The following is a 27,855-nucleotide window of genomic DNA, read 5'->3' as shown; positions in this document are numbered from 1 at the left end:
ATAGAACATTTCTTGTTACTAGAATGACAGATGGAGGCCAGCTCATCATCTGTCACTGATTTCCTAGGCTGCGTGGGAAGCTGGAAGGGAAGGTTCCTTTCAAGTCTAAGAGTCAATGAAAACTCTCTTTCATAATAAAAGTTCTTTCTGTGGCACAGGGAATATGACTTTTTTGCGTAGTGTGAAAACAGGTTGAGGCATCTGTTTCTTTGTTCCACCTCGTCGACTCACATCATCATTGACTGCAGTGAGGATGGATAAGATATCTTCATGTCTGCAGCCAGAAAAGAAAATATATTTTCAATCAGCAGACACAAATCATGTCCCAGGTCTTAGAAATAAAAGACCTTAAAACATGTGGGTTCTTCCTCACCTAACATGCCCAGATTCTAACTGGAATCCTGCCAAGTATAAAGAAATACTTGTGAAATTTAAAAACAAATGCTAAATTAGATAACATTTTCAATTCTACATTCAGCATTTAAGAAAATTATAATAATTACATCTTGTATTTTAATATACTTAGTCCACAAAGGAATTTTACATATAATTATTTTTCCATGTTCTTTCTTCAAGCTGGTAGATGATGATAGATACATGATAGGTAAGACAGGCAAGTGATAGAGATAGAGAAAGAGAGCCTACTATTAATAATACCCTCTCTATTCTTGGTTTGGGGGGGAATACAAAAATAAATATGGTATAATTCCTAATCTTAAACACTTAAAATGCAGACATAAAACATGTACCAAAAATAGCATACACACCAAATTCATAATACAAGGCAGAATGTGATCAATGCCATCTGAAAAGAAGGTCAAAGTCCCAGTGAAAGTTCAGAGGAGAAAGAACTTCTGGCTGGGAGAAGAGATAGCTTCAGAGAGGAGGTAACATTTGAACTTGGGCTTGCAGGATGTGTAGAATTTACTAGAACGAGTGTTCCAGGGGTGGGCGATACATATTATTGGAAGCAAGCCAAAGGCTCTTGAGGCAGACTCCAGTCTGAATCATGGCTCTGTCACTCACTGATTATGTGGTCTTAGGCAGGTTACTTACTTTACTATGCTTCAGTTTTTTCAGCTGCCCTATGAAGACCATAGTAATACTCACTTTAGGAACCATCATGAGATTAAATGAGGTAATTTATGTAAAGCACTTAGACCCCTGGCTACAATATTCCACTGACCATCATGTTTAGTATTAGTAGTATTGGGTTGGCCAAAAAGTTCGTTCTGTTTTTCCATAAGCTGGCCCTAGTAGCGCTTAGTTGTCTTTAACTTCATTTGAAACAACTTTGTCAGCTTGTATTGTGTCAGCTGTCATAACAGTGAGCATTTTTTTAAAAGTATCAAAATTGGTGAATTTTTGTGCAGCCATTTTAATAGTGAAGATGGAAGAAAATATGTAACATTTTCAGCATATTATGCTTTATTGTTTCAAGAAAGGTGAAAACGCTACTGAAACACACACACAAAAAGATTATGCAGGCAGCATATGGAGAAGGCGCTGTGACTGATCGAACATATCAAAAGTGGTTTGTGAACTTTTGTGCTGGAGATTTCTTGCTGGACGATGCTCCATGGTTGGGTAGACCAGTTGAAGTTGATAGTGAGCAAATTGAGACATTACTTGAGAACAACCAACATTATACCACCCAGGAGATAGCCGACATACTCAAAATACCCAAATCAATAAAATTATTGGTGAAAATGGAAAATGTGTCTTTTATTTTATGGAAGAAAACATAAGGACTTTTTGGCCAACCCAATATTACTACTACTTATTGTAATCATCATTGTTATTTTTTCAGATGGGAATGTAGGCCCTGCCTGGTTCTTAGTCCTTTCGTCCTGCTTCACACTAGCTGTTATCTCTGTCCCAGAATTTTTCTGTGGCTAACTCCTCCTTCTTAGCATTCAGTCACACTTGAACTGGCTTCTCTATCAAGAAGTCGTCTCAAGTAGCTCTTATATCATTATACTACTCTATATCATTATACTACTTTGCTTTCTTCATAGCAGGTATCATTGCCTGAAATTATCTTATTAATTTAAATATTCACTTACATTTTTATTATATATCTTCCTCTCACTGGACTGGAAGCTCCATGGAGAAGGGATTTTTGTCTCTCTTGGTCACAACTGTCCCTCTAGACACTAGCTCAGTATCCAGTAGAGCAGGCATACAGTATCCCCTTGAAGCCATAGGACATTGGCCTTTAATGGTTATGGTGGGGATGTAGAGGTTAGTAAAGAAGAGGGAAAAGCTTAGGTAACTCAAGGCTCCAATCCTGATTTCCTACTGTAAATTCCCAGAAGAGCAATGTGGCCATTTCTAGAAATGAGATTCAGGAGAGGGCCGAGAAGATGAAATCAGGACTGTTCATTGGGTTGTAAGGTCCAAGGATAACACAAAGGTAGGATGTCTGGCAGGCTGTGAAAAAAATGTGCAGAACTGAGCTTAAGAATGAAGTTGACTTGATCTGTCATTCATTGATCCAGCAATTAGTTTTCAAGCTTAACAATACATCAGATACTATGCCAGGCACTGAGCATATAAAGCTGAATGAAGTTACCCCTCCAGAAACTCAGAAATGGCAATTTGGGAGACATTTTCATGGAGGTTCCAGTGGCCTCCAGATATAGCTAAAACTGCCAAGAGGGGCTACAGAAGGACAGTAGAGAAGGAGGTCCAGGGAAGAACCTTGGTCAAGGCCCATTTCCAAGGTACCAGGTAAGGAGCATGTGGCAGAGACAGAAGGAAAGTTGTGAGAACAGAGGCAGGAGACCAAGAATATGGTCCAAGGCAGCACATGGGTACTCAGTAAATATGAGTGACTGGTAAATGAATAAAGGAGGAAACAGATAAAACGCCCCCGTGCCTTTATTCATGCTGCTTCCTCTGTTTAGCATGTCTTTTACCCCAAGTAGAAGTTTCCCCTGATCCTCCAAATCTGGGTGAAGCGCTAATTCTATGTGTTCCCATAACACCTATGCTTTATAATATATATTTACCATTGGAGGATGCTCTTCCCTATCTGCTTGTCTTTCCTTATTTATTTATTTATTTTTTTGCATTATACATTTATTTTTATTTTATTTTATTTTATTTTTGCTGTTCTTCCATCTAGATTGTGAGCAACTTGAGTTCTGGGACTGTGTCTTTTTTTTTTTTTTTTTCCTTTTATTCCATATCTTCCTTTCCAGTTATATACTGGTGTTCAATACAGGTTAGTTGGATGAATGGATGAACAGATGTTATGATAGATGGATGCATGGATGGGTGGATGATGCATGAATATATGCATGGGTGGGTGGGTGGACAGATGGATGAACAAGTAAGTGGATAGATGGATGGATAAACAGGTAGGTGAATCAAACAATGTGGAACTCTTACCTTGGGACACAGTTCTTCAAAAAATTACACAGAGACTGAATATACCAGCTCCCGTCTCTTGTATGACGAAAGGATACGTAGCCGGGGACAGTGGCCAGACCAAGAAGGAAATCTGCCTCAACAGGAACACTCTCCTGAAGGGGCGGGAGTGCTGACTCAGAACTTACAGCATCTACTTCAATGGATACAGAAGATTGTATCTCTTCACCTTGACAGGCTTGGATGAAAAAGAGTTTGGGTTTGTTAGCCAGACCAGGGCACTGCTGGGCTGTGAAGTGAGACATGATCTCCCGAATGGGAGTGAGGACTTCATCTGAAGAGTAGACAGCTCCAAATTTTCCATGGGTCAGAACACAGAACACAAAGCAGTCTCCGTCAGCGTGGTCTGGATGACTCTCATATTTCTTCAGAACCTCCTCGAGTTTTTTTTTAGTCACATTAACATATGTATTTACCATGAACCCAAGCCACTGAAACACGTGCGTCAGGTAGTCTGTTAAAAAAAAAATGAAATGAAATTGAGTGAAATGAAATAAAATGAATAGGTCAAAAAATGTTAATAGTTATAAAAAATTACACAGCAAATAGCTTGGAGCTTTGGGTTTTTTCTTTTACTTTCATGACAATAAAATTTTACAAGTAACCTGCCTTTTTATAGTACCCACAGTGCTATCACAACAGTCCTGAGAGTCACCTGAGGCCAGAGGACATTCTGCTTCACGGATGAGGGAGCAGAGGCCCTGTGAGTCTCCCACAGTCATGAACTTGGCTAGTAGTGGAACCAGAGCACAAACGCAGGGTTTCTCATACTGACCCAGCATGCTGACCCAAACCACAGAGTCATAAGTGGTCAGGGTGTCTTAGCACTCTTTAAGCAGATTGATGACACCACAGGTGCTATGGCCTGAAAGTTTGTGTCTCCCCAAAATTCATAGGTTGAAATCCTAACTCTTAACCTTCAAAGAAAGGGTATCAGAAAGCGGGGCCTTTGGAAGGTGCTTGTGGCATGAGGGCTGAGCCCATAAAGAGACCCCTAAAAGCTCTCTCTCCCCTTCTGCCAAGTGAGGTTACAGCAGCGAGAAGGTGGCCATCTAAGAAGCAGACTCTCACCAGACACTGAAACGCCAGGGCCTTGATCTTAGACTTCCCAGCCTTCAGAACCGTGAGAAGTGTTTGTTTATAAGCCCTCACTCTTGGTAGTTTGACATGGCGGCCTGGACGGACTGAAACACTAGGATTCTATAAGAGGCTTAGAAACATTTATAATATCATCTTTACATTTAAATGGAAGACAAGAAAGACTTTATGAAAATAAAAAATTATTTTAAGATCCCCAACTTGTATTTGATATACTCTTACAGCCTTTCTTACCAGCATCTTTATGGGTCCCTCGTCTTTCTCTCAGTGAGGTAAAGTTGTGGTTGTTGATAATAACACAGTGGCCTCTATATTTACGATCCATCCTATACACAGTTTCCTCCTTGAAAGAAGAAGAGATAGAGCCACTTAGTAGGGAATCCTCACTTTAAGAGTTTAATGTTTCTATCCAACCACTTCATTTATCAGTACCAAAAGCAGAGAATTCTCAAGATCCTGGTCCTGGCCTGGAGTCAATCAATTGCCAAACCCTGATTAAAATTCAGATTTTACCTTGTTTAATTGCAGGATGTCAATTCTCGGTGTTAAATAACAGAATGTGTACTCTAACTTTGGAAAACCCAGGGTTTATGCAAAAAAATCTTCCTTTTTGGATTAGTAAGGTGAAGAAAGCATAGGCAAGGCTCTACCAAGACAACAAAACTATCAAATGGTAGTTTTCTTTTTTCAGATGGTAGGATTCAGAGTGATCTGATCCCTCCAAAACCAGAGAAATCTCTTTGGCAGAGATCACAGTGGAGATTTTAAAATATATGCAATTATTTCTGAAGGCTATTGTAAATAGCATATAATTACAAATTATCTGAGTTGACTTCAGTGGGGCCTCTGTATGGCTAAAATGATCTCCATGGTACACGTTGAATGCAAACAGAAAAGAAGTGGTATCAGTCAATGAAAGAGGAATTTCTCTTTCTGGAAATAATTAAGGGTATGCCTGACTGAAAGGACAATAGCTTCCCTTCCATGGCCAAAGGTCAATGCACTTCTGATGGTTATAGAAAACGGTGGGAAAGACAGTGATAATCACAGAGACAGGAAGAAGAACCACCACAGACACAAAGAACCCTGAGCCCTCAAAGTCATTAAGGGCTGAACCCCAGTTGGAGATGCCCTGAAGAGACTTCCCAGACCTCTGTGCTGGCTTCAGAAGTTAGATGTAAGCAGATGGTCCCTACATCTCCGTGAAGACTAGGGTTAGTTACTCTCTCACCTAGAAAGAGAAGTACTCAAATTCTTCAACTATCTTTCCCCAAACACTTACATGTTCTTACACAGGATGAGTTGAGAGTCAACATCACATGAATCAGCCCACATGTTTCTGGTAGAGAGCTGGTTAGGTAGAGTCAACATTGATCTGTCCCTGGCTAGAGAGAGGCTGGGCAGATACCAAGAAGAAAGAGGGAATAAAAAAGCCTAGTTGATCTCACCTATAAGCAGAACCTAATGAACAAAAACAAACAAATGAGAAAAATAGAAGCAGAGACATGGAAATAAGAAACAAGCTGGCAGTGACCAGAGGTGAGGGGGTAGGGGATAACGGGGAAAGAAGAGGAAGGGTCTAATGAAGGAACAAGTGTAAAGGACCCATGGACATAAACAACAGGATGAGGATTGATTGTGGGAGTGGGGGATTGGAGGGACAGGGAAGAGCAATGGGGGAAAAATTAGGACAACTGTAATTGAACAACAGTTTTAAAAAGTAGATTAAAAAAAACAAAACAAACAAAAAAACACCCAGAGACCCAATCTCAGAAGGACAAAAACCAGTCCATAGCTCAGGGATTACTTAGTCATGCTTTTGGCATTAGCTGACAACTGCAGTGGTTTGAAGATTTCTGATAAACGCCCTGGTTCCTCCAAATAAGAATCCATCATAGAGAGAAAGCCAATGATGAGCTATTTGTCACATGACGGTAACAGGAAAATTTCTCTTGAAACTTTTCTTTCCCCACCAGCAAGTTTACAGTAAAACCCAGCAAGCTTTGCCCTCATCTCTGAGGCCTGAGTTAGTTATTAACTATGGTTAAGGCTCAGTCCTGGGTATTTATCTCAGACTGAGAGAGTCCAGTAGCCCCAAGACCAGAAAACACACCAAAAAGGACCCAAGCTGCAGTCAGACAGGGCACCTGTACATTCCTCCTCAGCTTAGGAGAAGGTAATGCTCCAGGGAAGCCATGTCCAAAGTTTGAAACCTCAGAATCCCAAAAATGAAAGAAACTTATTTATTTTCCAAAGAAGTGAAGCCGTTGCCTGAGCTCCTATAGCTACACAATGGTATGGCCACATCTTTGGAGGGCAAGCTCTGGGGTCAGACCGCTGGGTTCAAATCCCAGCTCCACTTCTTTCTAGCCACACAACCTTCAGCAAAGTATTAGACATGTTGGGTCTCGGTTTCTTTGTCATTAAGTGATAATAACTGTGGTACCTGTGTCCAGGTGATTGGAGAATTAAATGAGATAAGCCCCAGAAAGCTCTTAGAACAATGCCTGGCACATGACAAAGACTCCACAATAACTTTCACCAACATCATATCATGAGCCTCCCAGTTAAGAAAAAAAAAAAAAAAAAAAAAAGGAGAAGAAGAAAGAAAAAGAAAACAAACAAACAGGGATTCCCAGGAAAGTGGAGTGAGTTGGGCTCTGAAATTTAAATCTGCAGAAAAAAATGAGGAGTCAGATCTGATAAACTTTACACATCACAGAGAGACTACGCCAAAAACCTGTTTGTCTGTAAGCAGGTTATCCGACTGGCAGATTCTGAAATACCTTCCTGAGGTTATGGTTTCTGGGCAAAGATTCAGGAAAGAATCACCATTGCCAAGTCCTTCCCTCTGACCTCCCTCCAACTGCAAGCAGCATGTGGGAGCCACACCATAGCAGATATTCCCTCAGCCTCAACATTGCCTCTTGTCACTGTTGGTCTGGGGCTTCTGCCCCACCAGGGGTTTCTTCCCTCTCCACAGAAGGTGACCTAATTTGCCTGCATTTCCCAGAAGCTGCTAAGCTAGGCTTTCAGAGTAGAAACCACCGCTTCATCCTCCCATAGAAACGCCTCATATAATCCATGCATTCAGTGGCTTGCTCTGAATTGAGATAAGAAATGAATTCTCCTCTAATTTGTAACTCTTTTCCAGAGTCACCCTTAATAACTTATGTATCAAATGTATCTATTTCTGCCATAGTGATCCAAGTTATAAAAAGTGTATTAGGAACATCTACCATTGTTCCTTTCAAGCTCATTTTGCCAGGGTCCCTCCGGTTGAGGAAATAGGACATGCTAAAATGGAGAAAATTCACAGTTAGAGGAGGGTTGAAAACCTAGACTTGATGGGTTGGTGAACACACTGAGGTGAGGCGCCCTGAGAAGGTGCAGAACCTCCCTGCCACTCCCAACTCCCATATCTTGCCCTATGGATCTCTTCCATATTGATGGTCTTGAGTTGTGCCCCTTATAATACACTTGAAAAGTAAACTGTTAAAAAAGATGAACTCGAGGCAGAAAAGGACAGATACCTACTCTCCAGCCATAGCAAAGATCATTTGCAGGTGACAAAAACAGAATCAAGTCCCTTCTTCCAAAGGGGAAAGTTCGCAGAGTCGCAGTGGCAGGAATATGACACACGCACAAGGATATTTACCCATTGCAGCATCATATGAAAGACTAGAACTAACTCTAATGTCCACCAACAGGGAGTGATTGAAAGAGCTATGGAATATCCACACACAGTGAGCATAAGATGCAGAGGACCATCTCTACACGCTTCTCTAGGAGATATTGTTACATGAAGGAAGTAAGGTGAAGAATCGTATTTAAATGTGATACCTCTTTTAGAATACAGGGGAGAGATGGGTGAGTTTTCTTTTGCAAAAGTAAAAGTAGGGTAAATCAGAAAATGAATAAAAATGGTCAGGAGGAAACCCAGACTTCTCTGTGTATACTCTATTATAGTTTTTACTTTGGGCTTATCTAAATGGTATATATAATTACATATAAAACTGAAACACAGTCTAGGACCCTCAACTTTTCTGCATCATCTTCCCCAACCACCCCATCCCCAGCTCTTAGTCTGCAGCAGAAAGTCCCCAAGGGGCCATGACCAAGGTGTTCTGGAGAGGGGCTGCCTCTGCCACCAGATGTGTGGTGAGCAGCACTAGGAGGCCTGTTTGAATCCCCTCCTCTACAAGTCACTGAGGGGGGCTCCCTGCTGGAGCCCAGCAGGCTTCTGGCTACAGAGGGTGACTGCCACTCAGGCTAAAGGCACACTGCCTCACTCTCAAGATGCAGCATCACAGTTCCCTGCTCTGAAGGAACAAAACTCAACGGAAGTTTCCAAAAGACTTCCTGCCTTTCTTTTTCTAAGCCGATTTCCCTTTCTTTAAAAACCTGAAGTCCTTATCAGCAACATCCAAGGGACTGGAAGGCTATTTTCTGTTTGTTCAGATGGTTTTAAAATCAGTTGGGCAAATTTCCTGGAATTAAGAGAATCACAGATGCAGCAGTGGGCTGTGCCCAGCATCTCCAGACCCCAGGTTTCTTCAATTTGTCTCCTCCCTTGTGCGGATAAAACCATCATCCAGAACAGGGGTGGGGAATAAGCCTTAAGGTCTGCCTGGCTTTCTTTCTCAGAGAATATCACATCCTCTGTTGGCAGCCACCAAGTTCTTGTGTCAGAGAGGAATGAATGAATGCCTGACCCACTGCCTGGCCCTGTTTGGTCTTTCCGCTTTTTTCCGGGATGGTCCAGTAAGAAAATCATATGCCACACTCAAAACTTTGACATGCTTTTTAAACAAATTAGGGGATATTGTTTGAAATAATGTCTTCTCATTAAATGCCGTTGTTCGCAGAGCTCTTTTATATAAGAAAACCTCAGGTGCATTATGAACCGTGAGATGATTTACCAAGTGTTGTTTTATTCATCACTTTATGGAGAGGGTAACGGTTGCCTAGATAACTTTTAATACACCTTCCAACCCTGAGGGTCTATGAGAACATATGTAATTTTAGGTGCTGCCCCCCCTCCCCAAAGCCTCCTGCCCTCCCAGCACCCCACAACTATCTTCATCTTCATCTGCCCGTGGGCAGAATCATCCAGTGTGAGCAAGGCCGCAGCACTTAGAGACCAAGGCTGAGCCACAGCCCTTAGAAACTACTGAATTTCTAAGAGACAAAGAGCAAAGTCTCGTGTGTGTGTGTGTGTGTGTGTGTGTGTGCGCGCGCGCGCACATGTATTGTACATGCACATCAGTATCTGAGCACACACAAAAATTCTTGAAGGAATAGGGGAGAGTTAAGTTCAATGGGTAAAAGAAATTTTGAGGGGAGAAAGAGAGGCTCTTGTTTAATGTAGTACAATGCTGAATGTTGACTTATAAATGTGAAGAGAATACTTCAGAATACTTCAGTTTGAGAATCATTGCTCTTCAACCAACATAGTAAATATTCAATCACACAAGAATAATCAATGGATGCTCAATCTATAGGAAAATTTTGATAGAGAGTAGTAGATTTGCTTCACTTTAAAATGTCTCCCTAACACCTGCTTATTAGTTGCAAGGGAAAATAGTAATTTCATAAAATTAACTATATAATGAACACATCAGACATCATTAGCCTCACAAATGAGGAGCAAATGGACACTATTGCTTCTAGATGTAACGTTGAGAAATGTGCATCATTTATGTAAAATTATGGCCAGAACACATAGCTTGCATCTAATCATGAGGTAACACCACAACAAAAATGAGGCAAATTCCATTTTTTAATAAAAGATGGTGGTGGAGGTAACTATATTCTTTACAAGTGCCAAGGTACCACTTAAACCTATGTAAGTTTATTAACCAATATCACCGCAATGAAGTCAATTAAAAATAAATAAAAATTTATTTTTTATTTTTCTATGTGAGGGACAGATTGCAATTTCTCCCACTATTTCCCTCTTCTACCCGCCCTTCCTTTGTTGGGCACTACAGAAACTCAGTTCTTGGCATCTGGGGAGGACTGGCTACACGATTTGTGGGGCCCTGCACAAAACAAAAGTCCGTACATAATTAAGAATTTCAAAACAACAACAGCTAAGCATTTAAAAAGTGTGGGTCCTACGTAATTGCACAAGCTGTATGCCCAGGAAGCCAGCCCTGGCTGAACCCCAAAGATAAGAGCAGATGACACAGTACAAAACAGCAGAGTAGGGGAGTCACCTAAAACCGGCTAGTAAGAGCTACTGTTAGATTTTCAAAAATTATGCAATACAGTCGATATCATATTGGTAACCTGAAATCAGCCATGGAAAGCAGTCTGTGCGTGTGTGTGTGTGTCTTTCTCTGTCTCTGTCTCTCTCCCTCTCTCTCTTTTTCTTGGGGGTTGGGGGTGGAGAGTGGAGATGGTAGGTAAACATTTTCCAACCACCAATGAACCTACCGATGAGGCTGGTAAAGCTTGAAGGATTTGTTTAATGTCTGAACTAGAAAGTACTTCTTCCTTCCGGCCCCCCTTGGCTTCCTCCACCGCTGAGACATACCCCCTGAAGGCTGCTTCTGTGTTGGCTTTCAGCTGACTTTGCTCAGCTTCTGCAAAAAAGAGAAAATATTCATTATTTTAACTATGTCTGGCTTGTTGGTTTTCTGAGTTTGCTTGATCGGCTAGTCAATAGATACAATCAGCATAATATTTTCTGTGTTGGGGAGACTGGAATTGGAAAACCAGGGCTGATTGATACATTGTTTAATACTAATTTTGAAGACCATGAATCCTCACATTTTATCCACATTAGACTTAAAGCTCAGACATGTGAACTCCAAAAAAGTAACATTCAATTAAAATTTACCATTGTGAATACAGTGGGATTTGGTGACTGAATAAACAAAGAAGAGACCTACCAACCAATAGTGACTACAAAAATGCTCATTTTGAGGCCTGTCTTCAAGAAGAACTGAAGAGTAAGTGTTCTCTCCTTAACTACCACAATTCTTATATCCATGTGTGCTTCTGCTTCATCTCACCAACTGGCCACCCTCTGAACACACTTTATCTCTTAACCATGAAGAGCCTTGACAGTAAGGTGAACATGATACCAGTGATTGCCAAAACAGATGCAAGTTTTAATACTGAATTACAGAAGTTTAAGATAAAGCTCATGAGTGAATTAGTCAGCAATGGTGTCCAGATATACCAATTTCCAACAGATGATGCAACGATTGCTAAAATCAAAACTTCATTGAATAATATTTGCCATTTGCTGTTGTAGAAAGTGTGAACCCTGAGGACTAAGAACAGCTCCTGGTGTCTAACTGGGCTCAAATTTTTTAAAAAGCAGAGCCTAGCAGCTGTTTCTGCACAGAAGCCTTTCAAGAAAACTTCACTTTGCAAAGAAACTTCCACACTAACCTTCCTGCCTCAGCACTGAACTGCCTGCCCAACTGTTTCTGCCATTGAACAAGCTCTTATAAAGGTTTCCTGGAATGCTATTTCAACCAAGGGGATAGAGGCTTTCCCCATCCAATCAGAACTGCACAGTTCTGACAAATCAGGACAGTGTCTTTGGACCAATCAAGCTGTGAGGATACAGAGTCCTCATCTGCATGAGGATGGACCAATCAGGAACCAGAAGCAAGGACTTCTGTTCATATCAACCAGCTCCCCTGTGGCCCTGGGAGTGCACTTGCCACCAAAGGCTGAAGATTGCATTTCCCAGCTAGAGCTGAAAAACCAAAGATGTCTGGCCAGAGCAGAGCAGAACATCGCAGAGGTGCCTAGCTGAAGAGGGGCCTGGCCCCAGAACCACCTGGCTCTAGGGGCAGCCTCAGAGCCTTGCTGTTTTAACAGCTGTGCTATAGCACTATTTTCATAGCCATGCTGTATCACTGCCTGAATAACGTTTCCTTCTTCACCACACCCCAATTGGGGGATTTCTGTTGGCATTGAATTGGCACCAACCGTCAGCTGACAGAATGTGGATGAGTTAAAAGTTGGAACTAAGATGGTCAAAATTCACCAGTACCCTTGGGGTATTGTACAAGTGGAAATAAAAACTATTGTGATTATAAAGCTCTGGAAAATGCTCACATACATACATGAAGGATCTGGAAGAACAGACACACACTAGTCACTATGAACCTTACAGCCTTTGCAAACTGGAGAAAATAGACATGTGGGTCCAGAGAATAAGCCACTCAGTCCACAAGAGACCTATGAAGCCAAAAGACACAAATTTTATGGGGAACATCAAAGGAAGGAAGAAATGATGCAGATGTTTGTACAGCAAGTAAAGGAGAAAGAAGCCATTCTGGAAGAAACTGAAAGAGACGTACAGGTTAAATTTGAGCATCTTAAAAGAATTCACCAAGGAGAGAGAATGAAACTTGAAGAGAAGACTCTTGGAAGAAGAAATAATCTGTCTCTAAAAAGAAAGTTATGGCTGAGATATACCAGAACCAGACTTTTATGGAGACGGGTGGCAACCTGAAGATGGACAAGGACTGCAAGAACTCCAATTTTATGTAAAACAAAAGTTCCGGATCACAGAAGGTCATCACAAGCAAAAGTTATTAAAATGTTAGGAGTATGCTGTGATTTTCTTGCTATTTTTCATTGCTGCATCACTTACTCTGTATCTGGCAAATGGCCACAGTTACTGTCATTTATGGAAAAATACTTGGAAGTGTAAGGTCAATACATAAGCCAGAGTGGATGAAAGTACTTATGTATTTACTGTTAGAAGTGTTTAAGTTGCTGGTTTGGGATGAATCTAGATTGTTTCTCCTAGTTCCCACTTACTATCTGCAGAGCAGCGTCATTGCCACTGAAAATACAGAACTCCCGGATCTCCCATGGATGATACAGAAAGATCTGATTAAGATCACTGGGGAGAAGTAGGAGGGTCCATAGGAGGAGTTTGCTGAGACAATGGAAAGCTGTCTAGGATGGGATTGGTTGAGAAGCTGATGCCTCCAGAGCCAATGGAAGTAAAAAGAGGGCTGGCTCTTTGGCTCACCAGCTTTGCTGGCTCCTGAGCTGGCTCTCTCTCAGGCTCTGGCTCTGGCTCTCAGGCTCTTCTTCCTCAAGGATGCCTGGATGACCGTGCTGCAGCTGCCTGCATTTCCCATCGGGTGGTATTTTGTATGGGAAGGGACTTCGGACATAGCCTAGGATTGGGCTGGCCTGGCAGAGGGTGGCAGGTTTATTCTTTGGGTGTTCTAGAGGGAACAGGCTCTGAGGCAGAAGCCTGCCATTCTTCCAGAATTGTGTAGCTTTTGTGTATTATGCTGTTTTAGTTTGTAAACTAACCCTATAGAAACTAACAGGGGAAATGCTAGTAAAACCCAGGTGTTAGGAGTTTAGCCCCGGTGTTTCTAAGCTTCTCCCATGAGGGTGAAACACCAATCTGTTTCCCAAGAAAGTGTATGGAATGACTGTGCCCTACAGCCAGTCTCTGACATCCCCTGGTCTGTGTATGTTGCTGTCTTCTCAGCAGGGGTTAAGATGCAGAATGGGAGAAAAGAAAGAAGAAAAGGAAAACAAAACAAATCAAAAACAGCAGAATTCCAGAGGGTGCGATGAGCCGTATCCCACAGGGTAAGGTCATTGCTTTTCCCCTAGGAGTGGCTTGCTCTTCTCAGAAAAGAGGGCTGTGGCAGAATCCAGGTGCATCCTGCCCCAGGAAACCCCACAGCCACTCCCCCATGTCTCTCCTCTGTGCCTCCCACTCCAGACTCTCCTCACACGACTCCAGTCTGTGCATACTTCCCTTGGCTGGAGACTAGGTGATTGGTTGTGAACACAAAACCTGTATGTTGGCCCCTTTAAGAATTTAAAAAAAAAAAAAAAAAAAAAGTGACTTTGTCTCCAGCGGGTTCCATCTCTCCCCAGCGGAGAGAAACACCATGGCCTTTTACCACCAAATGCTATGTGGTAGGCTGGTCCCACTCTGTGCTTGGGCACCCAGTCTGTGGTCCTGGCTTCTCTCTTCTCAAGGGGAAGCTCCCACAGCCATGCCACCACCCTGGCCCACCCCAGAAAACACATTTCTAAATTAACGTTTCCAAGTAAGGAGAGAAAATTGTGCGGCAAAATGAAATGACATTTTAAATTATGGGCCATAAGATACACTCTGGCATTCAACTAGTTCAGGTAAGATGACCATTAATTGCTAGCAACTTCTGGTCACAAACCTTTTCTAGGTTAGAAAGTTAGGCAAGTTTACTCCCCATATCCCTGACAGCAAGTATTTTGCTTTTTTATACATATTTTTAATAATAAAATTAAAATACTAAAGTTCAAGAAAACTGAGAAAGTTATCCTAATGGTCCTTAAACAGTTTGCATTCTAATCAGATACAATGGACTTCATCTTTGGATCATGCTTTCAGAAAAATCTAAAATTCGCATACTATCTTTTCAATCCTCTAGTCCTTCATTTTCAATGGCAGAATTAAGCCTAAACTCTTAGGACTGTAGAAAGTCACTTTTAAACTATCAATTGACGCCTATGATATAATAGTAAATACATATTTGGTCTCTGCTCCCTTTCCTGGCACACAGCTCCTAAAATCCTTAGAATCTCTGAAGTGATGTTTTTCATATGCCTAAGGGGAGACGGGTGGTTGGGGGCTCCTAGAGAGCTTCAGGATGGGGGCTGGTTGCCAGAAGAACCAACCATATGATTGGAGGAGCTTACTTCCCTCAGACCTCTAGGAAGGAGAGAGGGGCTAGAGGTTGAATGAATCATAATGGTCAGTGATTTAATTAATCATACCCACAGTTGAAGCATCCATTAAAAAAACCCTAACTGAAGGGGTTCAGAGAGCTTCCAGGCTGGTGAACAGATGAAGTTGTGGGGCAGGTGAACTGTCTGGAGAGGGCCTGGAAGCTCCGTGTTCCTTCCCCCAAACCTTACCTTACACATCTCTTCCATTTGGCTGTTTCTTTTATAATAAACCAATAATCTAGTAAGTACATTGTTTTCCTGAGTCTGGAGTCATTCCAGCAAATTATTGAACCCAAGGAGGGGATCATGAGAACCACCGGTTTGTACCCAAAACAGACAGATGCTGTGTGTAATTTGGGGACCAACTAATTGGAATTGGACCTGAAGTGGGGGGTAACATTCGGGGCCTGAGACCTTAGGGTCTGCACTAACTCTGGTTAATGTCAAAATTGAATTAAATGTAGGACATCCAGTTGGTTTCTGCAGAGGAATGGAAAATTGTTGTGGAAAAACCCACACACCTAGGGTCAGAAGTGTTCCAGAAGTGTTGGTATGATACTAGTAGAGGAAAATAAAGAGTTTCTTTTTTTATTTTTTTCAACATTCAAAGAGATCACACAGCAGATAGGTTGTAGAAAAGAAAAATCAAAATTAGAATTTTTGTTCTGATTTAAAACTCAGTCCTCAAGACTCATGGAGGCATATACTACATAAAAACTAGAGTGACTTCTACAGAGTTCAGATATTCAAAATAACCTGACAATCTGCCCTATGTTTACTTTGTGTGGACGCGTTACAGGAAAATGGTAATGTGATTAGAAAAAAAAAATCTCAGTGATCAGAGTTCAAGTGAGGATTCCAAATACACTTTCGACTTAAACTTCCTGCTTTTTATTTCTCACCTGAAACCTTGATGCTTAGAAGACCTATTTTTATTCTTCAGAACTTTTACTTAAATTATGCATTTATTCATTGCTTTAGTTATAATTTGAGATACATTTTGTTCTACAATTCAATTTGTGTTTATAGAATTCTTAGAGAAGTTTCCTTTTGGCTAGTTTCATTTTAAGCAGAGAAATTTGCACACTAGGTTGAGTCACTGAACTAAAATATGGGTGTGGTTATCTACAGCTCTTGCTTAAGAGCGGAGAAATAGAGTCATAAAAACATAAATTTTAACATGTTGATACTTGGTGAGGCAGCCAGGTTTGATTGCTGCCCTGTACTATCACCTCTGTATAATACCAAAGCAATACTACTTTTACAAGACAGACTAAAATAATAATAAAGTTTCTTTTCTGATAGTAATTTCTGAGAATACCATATGGAAGTTTTCATGACTTCTTTCTCTGACAAACATATTCATAGAAACATGTATTGAATGCTTCATTCTGTGCCAGACATATATTTTATAGAAATTATAAAATTCCTATCTTAAAAAAAAACCCACGAGATGAGTCTATCACTATCCCCATTTTATAGAGAGAAAGTGAGACATAAAAGCACTGAGGAAAGGGCCACTGCAGCACTAATAAATGGTGTCCTGGTGATCTGACTCCTTAGCATAATCCTTATGCTATCCTGCCTCCTTTTTGGTATTTCATTCTAACTGATTTCCTATACTCACTCTCACATAAGAATGAGAGGAAGATATTTGTCTAAAACTACTTCTCCCACTAGACCTAAAGTTCCCAAGAGGAGCTTCTAAAACTGTGTCCAGTACAAAGTATGAGTTGAATAAACAAATTCAGGAGAGTTCTGGCTTTCCCAAGAAAATATCATCAGAGTGACCAATTATCATACGACAAATTAGTTTAAGAATTCCCATGGTCTGGTGCAAGCAAGCAAGCATAAGTTAGTTACCTTTCTCTCTTTTATATTTTTCTATCTTTCTCTTAAGATTAGGTGCAACATTTTTGCAGAGATCCTCCAGTAACGTCAGATTATCTGCATCTATGAGAGCTTGTTTCTCCAGATGTCCCAGGATACTTAGAGAGGTCTGCAAGAAAATCAGTGGAGTCACATTTACTTGCCTACTGATTATCCATTCATTCATTAAACACTACCTGCGTGGCCACCGGGCACCAGGTTCTACACCGATGAATAAGGTAGGGTGTTTATCCCAGAGGAGTCTAATAGTGTGGAGGAAGAGGCATTACCAAGTTAATCTCTATGCAATCTATATTAATACCAGATTACACACACACACATACGCACAGTGCTTGCTATATATTAACCTCAATAACAACCCAATGATATAGATACTATTACAGTCTCCATTTTAAAAATAAAACAACTGAGGCATGGAGGGATTCAATAACTTGTCCAAGGCCACAGAGCCAATAAATGGCAGAGTTGGTATTTGAACCCTGGCAGTCTGATATCAAAGTTTCTCTTATTAACCATTGAGATATACTGCTTCTAAGTCACAGCTGTGGATGATATAATAGATTAGAGCGGCACCAAATAAATAAGCATAAAGTGTTTTAAAAGAATTTTACATTTCATATTTTAAAAGAAAAACTCTCTTTTTGGGGGGGAGAACTCCAAATTGGTTAGTATTATTTTAATATTGAATTACATATGGGGTACAAGGCATCATAGTCTTTTCAATGATTGGGCTTCTCAGTGTATTAAGCTGGTTATGAAAAATATATATGAACAAAATTATATTAGAGTCCCCAGAAAGGAGAAACTACTCAGAAAGTGAACATCTGAATACCATCAGCAGAGTGGGATATGAGGAAGAGGTCTCTAGGCATGTTGAATGGTTGAACAGTTGAAAAAGAACAATGTGTTCAGGAATATTAAGAAGAAGGCTTTGTGCCCTGGCTGATGTGGCTCAGTGGATTGAGTGCTGGCCTGCGAACCAAAAAGTTGCTGGTTCAATGCCCAGTCAGGGCACATGCCCAGGTTGTAGGCCAGGTCCCCAGTTGGAGGCATGCGAGAGGCTACCGATTGATGTATCTCTCACACATTGATGTTTCTCTCCCTCTCTTTCTCCCTCCCTTTCCCTCTCCCTAAAAATAAATAAACTCTATTTTTTTAATAACGGAAGAAGAAAGAGTATGAACCATGGGTGTGAGCTAGGCCATGGCTATAACCATGGGCTGATATGAGACAGTGAAAGAAAACACACACCATGTGAGGAGTTTGGACAAGTGTGTCATGGGTCAATGGGCGCATGAACAAACCTTTGTTTTTAAATAGAAGCCTTAGGAATAGGCTGGAGGAGGAATGAATTAGAGAGAATATATTGGCAGAAAGATTAAATACTCCGGGGAGGAAATGAACAAGACCTGGTCTAAAGCTGGTGGTGGAAATGTAGAGGGGGCACCGGGTTTGAGAACATTTTTGAATTCTAATTTGGTGAGTTTTGAAGCTCAATTGAAAGTGGGTGAAGAAGTGAAGAAAGAGTCAAAGGTGACTTAAATGATTATACCACTCATTTATTCATCATCTGTTCAACACAGCAGGCCTCACACAAGCTGCACATAGAAAGTGATACTTGAATTGCATCTTGGAGAATGACTAGTCCTTCTCTGACAACATGGAAAGGATATTCAAGGCAAAGAAAACCATATGGGGAAAATTATGGGAAATGAAAAATCGTTTATGTGGAGGTTCGTGGTGGCTTCAGCAGTAATAGTTTCATTGGAGTGATGAAAGCTGAAGCCATATTGGAATGCATTGGAATGTGATCAAGAGTTGAGTCAGTGGAGTTTGGTGGTAGAGGGAAGGAGGAAGTTAGAGCAGTAACATAAGGAAGGATGAGAAAGAATTAATTAGAGTGTGCGTATGCATGTGTGCGTGTGTTTTGAAAAAAGTCACTTGAACGAACGCTCAACATCACTAGCCATCAGAGAGATGCAAATAAACACCACAATGAGATACCACTTCACACCAGTCAGAATGGCCATCATCAACAAATCAACATACAACAAGTGTTGGCAAGGATGTGGAGAAAAGGGAACCCTAGAGCACTGTTGGTGGGAATGCAGACTGGTGCAGCCACTGTGGAAAACAGTCTGGAATTTCCTCAAAAAACTAAAAATGGAACTGCCTTTTGATCCTGCAATTCCACTGCTGGATTATACCCGAAGAATCCCGAAACACCAATTCAGAAGAACCTATGCACCCCTATGTTCATAGCAGCACTGTTTACAATAGTCAAGTGCCTGAAACAGCCTAAGTGCCCATCAGTGGATGAGCAGGTAAAAATACTGTGGTACAGCTACACAATGGAATGCCGTGTGGCAGAAGGAAAGAAGGAATTCCTACCTTTTGCAACAGCATGAATGGAACTGGAGACTATTATACTAAGTGAAATAAGCCAGTTGGTTAAAGACAGATACCATATTATCTCACTAAGAGGAATTTAATGAACAAAATAAACTAATAAGCAAACTAGAACCAGAAGCGTAGAGTCATGGAACACAGAGAAAGCTTTAAGAGGGGAAGGGGGAGGTGAGGACTGATTGAAAGAAGGTGGAGAGATTAGTCAAAGAATATATATGAAGAACCCATGGACATAGACAACGGTGTGGGGATTGACTATGGAAGTTGGGGGCAGGCTAGGTGAAGGGGAGCAAAAGGGGAAAAACTGAGACAACTGTAATACCATAAACAATAAAATATTTTTAAAAAGAAGTCACTCAAAATGCCAACAACCAAGGGAAAGGCCAGAATTACAAATTCATCTAATTAAAAGACATTATAAATTGTCAAGAAATCCTAGACACAGGTATAAGAACCAAAAAGGCAAAGAATAGGACTTCCGGCCAAGATGGAGGCTTAGATGGACGCGCTAGGTCTCCCTCTACAACTAGAGAGGAATACAACTACTTCAAAACAAAGGATAACTAGAAATTCCAGAAAATAAAACTACACGGAAGCCCAACATATGAAGTTATAAACCAGCGGCGCCCTTTGGGCAGGTAAGGGGAGAGAAAGGGGGCGGTGCTGTTTGCGGTCGCACCTGGGACAGCAGCGGGGAGAACAACCCCGGCTGCAGTCGAACCCCCGGCAGCTCGCGACCCCAACGCTGGGGAAAGCAGCCACCACATCGCCTTGAACAGTGAGGCCCAGGGGGGCGGGAGGACGGATCCCGGTCTCCTAGCGGAATAACTGTGTGAATCCATCTTGGACCCCCGCCCCCAAAGAAAGCGCCACAGGGCTGCGAAATAGGTCGCGGAACGGCGCCGGTCCCTGGATTGTGACGCGTACACAGGCACTGCCCCCTACAGCCGGCCCAAGAAAACAAAACGCATCTGTCAAAATGAGGCAGACAACTATAGAAATCCCGGTGGCACAGCTCACCAGGCAACAGATGGAGAACCTGACAGATGAACAGATAAGAAACCTGTCAGATGCTCAGTTCTGGGCCATTGTTATCAGGTGGCTTACAGAATTCACAAAAGATCTGGAAAAAGATGAGAAAGAAGCGAAAAACACTCATAACGAAAGGAACAAAACCACATACGAGACAGATGGTGAGGAAAAAAAATCCAGAGTTCATTTCAACAAACTGGAATATGGAGAAGGAACAAGCAGTCAACCAATGCAGCGAGAGGAAATGGGAAGCAACGATGAGAGGATCAGAAACCTCTGGGACAGCTATAAAAGGCCCAACATAAGAATCATTGGTTTGCCAGAGAGCGAGGAAGATGAACTAGAACTTGAAAAATTGAGTGAAAATATAATAAAGGAGAACTTCCCAGACTTGGGGAAGGAAATAGACTTACAGGTCCAGGAAGCACAGAGAGTTCCAAAAAAACTGGACCCAGGGAGAACCACTCCAAGACACATTATAATCAAAATGTCAAAAATTAAAGATAAAGAGAGAATCTTAAAAGCAGCAAGAGAGAAGAAAAGAATTATGTACAAAGGGGTCCCAATTAGACTATCAGCTGACTTTTCAAGGGAGACCCTGCAGGCAAGAAGGGAGTGGCAAGAAATATTCAAAGTAATGAAAATCCAAAACCTACAACCACGAATACTCTATCCAGCGAAATTGTCATTCAGAATAGAAGGACAGAGAAAGTGTTTCCAGGACAAAATAAAACTGAAAGAGTTCATTAGATCCAAACCACTGTTATATGAGATGTTAAAGGGACTGGTTTAGAAAAAGGAGGATCAAGACAATGAAATCTAAAATGAAAACTGCATCACAAGAAACAACAGAAGCTAGGGAATTGAAACAAAGGCAAACTAAACAGGCAACGAGAGTGGAAAAAGAACTTTAGGTACGGGGAACATATTGGGGGGAGGTCAACAGGGAGGGGGAATGGGGAGAGGGAGGGAGATGATATAGGAATTAAGGATCATGGTAGGAGGGAATGGAATAGACAGAGAGAGGTTGAGAAGAACTGTATGCACAACCAATGGACATGATCTAAAAGGGGGGGACAACTGGAGGGAGGGGGGCCACCGGGTGGAGGGGAGCAGAGGGAAGGGAAATTGGCACAAATGTAATATTATAATCAATAAAACACATTTAAAATAAAAAAAAAAAAAATAATAAAAAAGGCAAAGAATATGTGCCCCGCACAAGCAGCACCCAGCACACCCACAGCTTGGCCAGGGAATAAAGCAGAAGAAAGGAGAAGGTGAATGAAGATTCATCCAGAGCTGATCTGCTAGGCAAAGTGGTGGGGGAAAACCGCACACAAGGGGCTGTGGTAGGTTATGTGCAAATGAGCTTTCTCTGAACCTCATAACAGATGCTCCTATCTTGACAGCATCCTACCAGAAGGGGAAAAAAGAGGCTAAGATATAATTCATTATACTTCGTAGAAAATTTATTAGATGTTTATTAAATGACAGCTTCTACACAATTTAAATGGAGTCTGTACACTACTCTGGTTTAAGAACATCACCTTGTGATAGTTACTAGACTTATTATGGTAATCACTTTGTAAGGTATATAAATGTTGAATCACTGTATTGTACACCTGAAACTAAGATGAAATTGTACATCAACTATAATTAAAAATACATTTTAAAATAAAAGAAGAAAACTTTTGCTTCTCTTCTTTGCTAAAATGTTAGTAGATTAGGGTATGGTTTCCTTTACACCATCATTCTACGTTGATTGCTACACTGAGAATGGATTTCCTGAAAGTTGAAGGCAGCTATAGTGCTAGAAGTTTGTACGAAAGTTACCTAAAAGGAAACCTAGGGCATGCTACAAAGGCTGTGCTAGAGGGATTTCTTTCCATCAAGCGCAACCATATCAATTTAGAACCCTTCCTTTTGGGCTGAGGGGTGTTCAGGCCCTCCTCCAGTGGCTAGTGACAAATTTATTTCTGTGATCAAATCTTTTGCAATTGCAATAGCAGATAATGTAGCCTTTTTAAGCCCTAGTATGGAAACTCATCTGGGTTGCTTAGAGCATTTATATATAAACTGTATCACCAGGTAGCCAAACGGTAGACAAGGGGGAAACAAAATTATGGAATTTAAAAATCCCCATTTTGCCAGCCCCAAAGAATCAATATATAACACTATTGAACATCAACAGTAGATTAAGAGGGCTACACATGTAGGCTCAAGAGCATTGGTGTGGTTCTCATTCATAAGTTGGTTTAGGGAATTTATGGCTGTGCTACATGTTATAACTTCCATATGTTACATGTATTTTTTTATGATATCAAACATTATATAACTTAGAATCTAATAAAAATAGTGGTTGAATAACAATGAAAGTCATGTTACAGGGTAAGGTTTGAAAATCGATCCCTTCTGAAATTAACTAACTTGCTTGTCACAAGCAAGTCAAAAATTTTTTAAAAATACTTGAAGTTTGGAGGCCTGGAAGAGAGACATGCAGCTACTTCCCTGCCAATATAGCAAGAAGATTAGCAAATGTGACCAATATATTAAGAATATTAGCAAATAGCATTACATTAATAATAATAACATTATGCCTATACAGCCTTTTACAAAGCACATCCTCAAGCTTTGTCTCATTTGATTTTCACAGAAACCTTACATGAGAGACACTGCAAAGTTCACTGAAAAGGACACACTGCTCCCTCAGACATCTTAATTAACTTAGATGAAAAATGACTAATTCCCACCCTGCCATCAAGGAAGGTGGGAACCTTCCCAGGTCCTTGTGCCCCGAACATTTCTGTATCAAAAAACACAGTGGGTGCCAGTAGCAATTAATCATTTACTGCATGGTTGCTGCGTGTCAGAGACAGGCCCTATGCTAATGCTTTATATACATTATTTTCTCTAATCCTCCAAAAGTCCTAGAAGGAAGTGGTATGGCATATGAGAAGATGGAGACTCAGAAATGTTCAGTCACATATGGAGGAGCTGGTCACAGAACCAGCACTAGAAACCAGGCCCATTCCATACCCAAGTCAATATTCCAAACCATTGTATATACTGTCTCCTGCCAAAAAAAAAAACCCACCATCTTGCAAACCCTTTCCAGCTTCTTCCCAAACACTGATTAAGGCCACACTGATAAAGACCCCATTCTGTATGACCTACTCACCATCTGGATTTTTGGTAACCTTTCCTTCAGAAGGAACTTCATGTCCTTTAAGATTTCTGAGTCGATGTTTTCTGAGAGTTCGTAGAGCAGGTTTCTAAGACATACACCCAAAAAGACAAATGAAGCCTCACGCTTGCAGAGAACAGCATAGTAAATCGAGTGCTCTACAAACATTCTCACCCATGTAAATGATCACAGTCTTGTGAGTAGATGATTAGTAATCCCATTTTATAGACTCAAAAACTAAAACTTCGAGCTTCAACGTGGCCTATTAAATTTAGACAACACAGTAAACAGCAGGGACAGGCTTTCTGATTCCAAGTCCAGTGCTAGAAAAAACATAAAACACAATTTTGGCCTCCCATCTCCAGCTCCACTGTAGAAATGATGCCAGGAAATGTAAAGTTCACTGTTGAAAGAGGAAGGACACTACTCCAATTTCTGGAGAGTCATATAATGAGTAATCACACAAAGTGAATATTTCATTCACACACTAATATCTCTGTATGCCAGAGACCATTCCTCAGTTGCTTAACAGTGGAAAAAAATTATTTCCAGAATCCTCTCACTGACCCAAGGATAGCTCAGGTTCTAGAAGCCAGTCCGAGTGTTAAGGCCTGAAGGACATAATCACCCAGGTGATTAGGTAAAATAACACTTTGAAGGCTCCTCCTCATGAAGTTCTCTGTAGACACCATCAGTGGACAATTTAAAAGTGTTGTGTAAGGTCTGACCCCGATAGGCCTGATGCCTATATTTTACCTCTCTGTGTTTCACCAAAAAAATATAACTGGATGTGGCATAAATGATGTCTACCCCAGAAACATCATTTTCACTTTGCTTGTTTTGCTCCAAGTATGCATTCTTTTCTCCTCAAGTAACTGAAATAGGCAGACACACCCAGTGGCTCACAGAAGAAAAGATCATCAGATGATGTGGAAACTGAGAAAAGAGAAAAGTGTAGACCTGCTACGCTGAGGTGAGCTTCCCTTGGCAGTGAGAAACAAAACTAAGCAAGCCACTGCTAGGCCCAACCTCTCCTCTCATTAGCACCTAGAGCTCAGAAATCTCCTGGTGTAGATAAGAAAGAGATCTTAATCTCAGCTCCTTTCAAAGCCCAATGACCTGAATGAACACAAAATGGAAAACCACCTTGTCTTTATTATAGGCTCCTCCTCACCTGAACAGAGAGATCTTCTTTTTGGTGGGCAGCAAACTCTCTACTTGCTCTTTGGTGTAGTTCAGGGACTTCAACAGTGAGTTCTGTTGCATGACATAGAGGAGTTCTGCTAGGAGGAAGGGGTCTTCCTCACTTAGCTGCTCCTCTGCCATGAGAATTTCAAAAATATCCGAGGCTGAGCTGGACTTCTCCAGCTTCTTATGGGAGATGAAATCTTGGCAGAGAAACTTTAATTGTTCGACATCTTTATCTCCCAGGTATGAGTCAATAAGCAGCAGCCTTCTGCGAAAGTTGTCTCCACCCTTATCAAATGAACTGGAAACCCAGTTTTGACCCTGAGATGACATGGCCAGCCTGAAAGACAGAGAGGTGGGGTACATTTCAGAGTAAGAGCATATGGCAGCTCAACTTCCCAAGCCCTCTCCTGGTTTCAGCCTCCTCTGTTCCAGGCATCATTAGACTTTCTTAGAAGTGCTAAAATGTAAAAATTACTGAAATAAAAATTAATGCTCAGTTACTTCAAAAACTAACAGCCCAAGAAACTTAACCCCAATATTTGTATGTTAAGCCTTTAGAAAGGTCTGGAAGAAGGTTACTTTTTTTTTTAATTCATGTACCCTGATTTCTCTGCAATACAAAGAGAAAGCTGGTCAAAATAGAGACAAGTCAGCATAACAGTTCTCGGTTGTGACAGGCCGTCTTTACAGCTCTGAGAAGTCACCCAGGGAACAGTCTAGGATTTTATACTTAGATTTACTGAAATAAACAAAAGAAAGGAGTTAAAAGATTAGAAGAAAACTCCCAGTCCAACTCAAAAGCCGGAAGAAGTGAGAAGAGGGAAAAGAAGAACTCCTACTCTAGCTCAAGGGCCCGTTGGAGTTTTCTGCCTTGAGTATGCAGGCGCCATCCCCACATATTTCCGAACATACATTTTGGTTAGGGTGAGTTTTTCCCAGTAACACATTTAACAGGTTATTTACATTTCCTTGCTTTTCTCCAGTCTATATGTCGTGCTAGGTCCATCAACATTTCTTCTGTATATGAGCAAAGTCCATTTTTATGTCTTATGGGAGAAGCTGGGACTGGGTTAATTTGCATACAGCTCATGGGCATACGTCAGAAGTCCAGCAGACGGTCCACCTGCTGCCATGTTCTGACAAATTGGAGTCCTTCTCGTTGGAGTTCTTAGTTCATTCCCACCAAATGGCAGAAATGGCACTCAGATTTATGCTCTACATTTTAGAAGTAAAGCAGTCTGGAGGTTTATATTTCTGAAGTGCCTACCAACCCAAGGACAACGAGATAACATTGCTAACCATAACAGGACAGGCTTGTAACCCTCAGAAAGAGCAACCATAATCCTAGACACCAGAAAAAAGGGAGGTTTTAGACACGAGTTGCTCAGATCAATGTAGAAAGTCACAAATTAACTAAGTCAATATTTCCACATCACCGGTTCATAAACTATGGTATTTTCTACACTGAATTTCATTCTAATAAGAGGAGCAATAAATTGATAAAAATTTTTCAGTGTAGTATTATTCTTAATATAAGGAAAAGATACATATTCGCTACACAAGACTTGGCTATTTAGAAATAAGAAACCACTTGCTAAAGGAAAGAACATAGCAAAAACAAAACATCAATAACAAAAAGTGGTATTTCTAGGTGGTATAATTATATTAAAAAAATTTTCTTCTGGGCTCCTGAGTTTTTCAAATCTTATGCGATAAACACATATTACTTTTACTACTAGAAAAAGAAAACAAAAAAAAAATGCCATTTTAATGTGATCACCCATGGGGTCTTCCCTTCAGTAGCCCCATGATACTAGAACCCAAATAATTGGTTTCTTGGAGACATCTTCCTTTTCTAACACATCATACATTTGCCTTTGAGTTTTCTGAAGAACCAAAATCTCTACCTTCGTTATTTCTGGCAGGAAGAGGCTATGTCAGAGCCTTCTTGGAACTTTTTAAACTTTCATTTTCCCTGGGCAGGCTAATAAATCCAGGAAGAAATAGTGCCATTACTGAAAACAAGAGTTTTTGCAAGTTTCTATTACCTAAAGCAAGGAAAAATGCTGGCGTGTAGCCCCAGCGAGGGAAAAGGTGTTAATTACATACCTTCAAATCAAATTCCACTGATCCTCTGGAAATGGTTCTTGGGGAAATTGCCTGAAAACAGAGTTTTTAAAGAAATTAGAATCCTCTGTGTGCTCCAAGTCCCGAGAAATCTTCAATGTGCACAGGAGAAAACCCAACTTGTTGCTGGCTATGGAAGTAAAAACTGGATCTTGGATTTAAGTTTATTTCCTGCTGATGTCATCACTGCCGTTCTCCTTCCCCTGTCCTGGCATTAGGACGATCCTGATTAAACAGCGCCTTCTAAAGGCAGGTAGACAACTTTCCCACAGCAGAGCTCAGGGCCTCTTTCCCAAGTAAAGCCCAGCTCTCTGACAAACGAACTCCTAGAGGGCACTAAGTGCTCTGGCCTTTCCCTTGGGTTACTCCCCTCAAAAAGGAAAGTTTTTCACTTTGTTCCTCAAATTCAAGTAAGCTTCAAAATAAAACCCAAAAGCTCATGAATAGTAGTAAGACATCTGAATCTTTTCTCAATAAGTCCATGCACAAATAAACAACAACACAAAAAAAATTTAAGGCAAAAGAAGAGGAGGAGGAGCTGAAATATAAGTTGATCTGAAGTATGTGCAAGGAATTCAACTAACAGCAGACAAAACTGATGAAGTCTCTGCCCTCATGGCACATTCAATCCTGCAGAAAAGAAACTTTGAAGACATTATTTCTAAGAATAAAAACAATACCTAACACGTATCACAATTGCTATATGCCAAGCATGCTTTATTCACTTAATCATCCCAATTTTCTAAGGTAAGTATTATTACAAA

The 27,855-nt window shown here is 40.9% G+C and overlaps 1 protein-coding gene and 1 pseudogene across 1 annotated transcript; one reads left to right on the top strand and one right to left on the bottom strand.

Moving 5' to 3' along the window:
* Nucleotides 1-58: 58 nt before the first annotated feature.
* On the bottom strand, nt 59-27,248 carry CASP10 (caspase 10). Its single transcript, XM_090282600.1, has 8 exons — nt 27,074-27,248; nt 24,948-25,301; nt 23,768-23,861; nt 17,122-17,257; nt 10,975-11,123; nt 4,768-4,876; nt 3,397-3,889; nt 59-274 (listed from the first exon to the last, which is right to left on the bottom strand). The coding sequence occupies exons 2-8, from the start codon at nt 25,292-25,294 to the stop codon at nt 130-132; spliced, it is 1,473 nt and encodes a 490-aa protein (XP_090138726.1). The 5' UTR covers nt 25,295-25,301; nt 27,074-27,248; the 3' UTR covers nt 59-129.
* Nucleotides 11,594-13,056, top strand: LOC150022497 (septin-10-like; annotated as a pseudogene).
* Nucleotides 27,249-27,855: the final 607 nt, after the last annotated feature.

The sequence above is a fragment of the Furipterus horrens genome, unplaced genomic scaffold, assembly GCF_987537825.1.
Source record: "Furipterus horrens unplaced genomic scaffold, mFurHor1.1.pri manual_scaffold_1, whole genome shotgun sequence".
Taxonomy (NCBI): domain Eukaryota; kingdom Metazoa; phylum Chordata; class Mammalia; order Chiroptera; family Furipteridae; genus Furipterus; species Furipterus horrens.
This window is presented reverse-complemented; position numbering and strand designations above follow the sequence as displayed.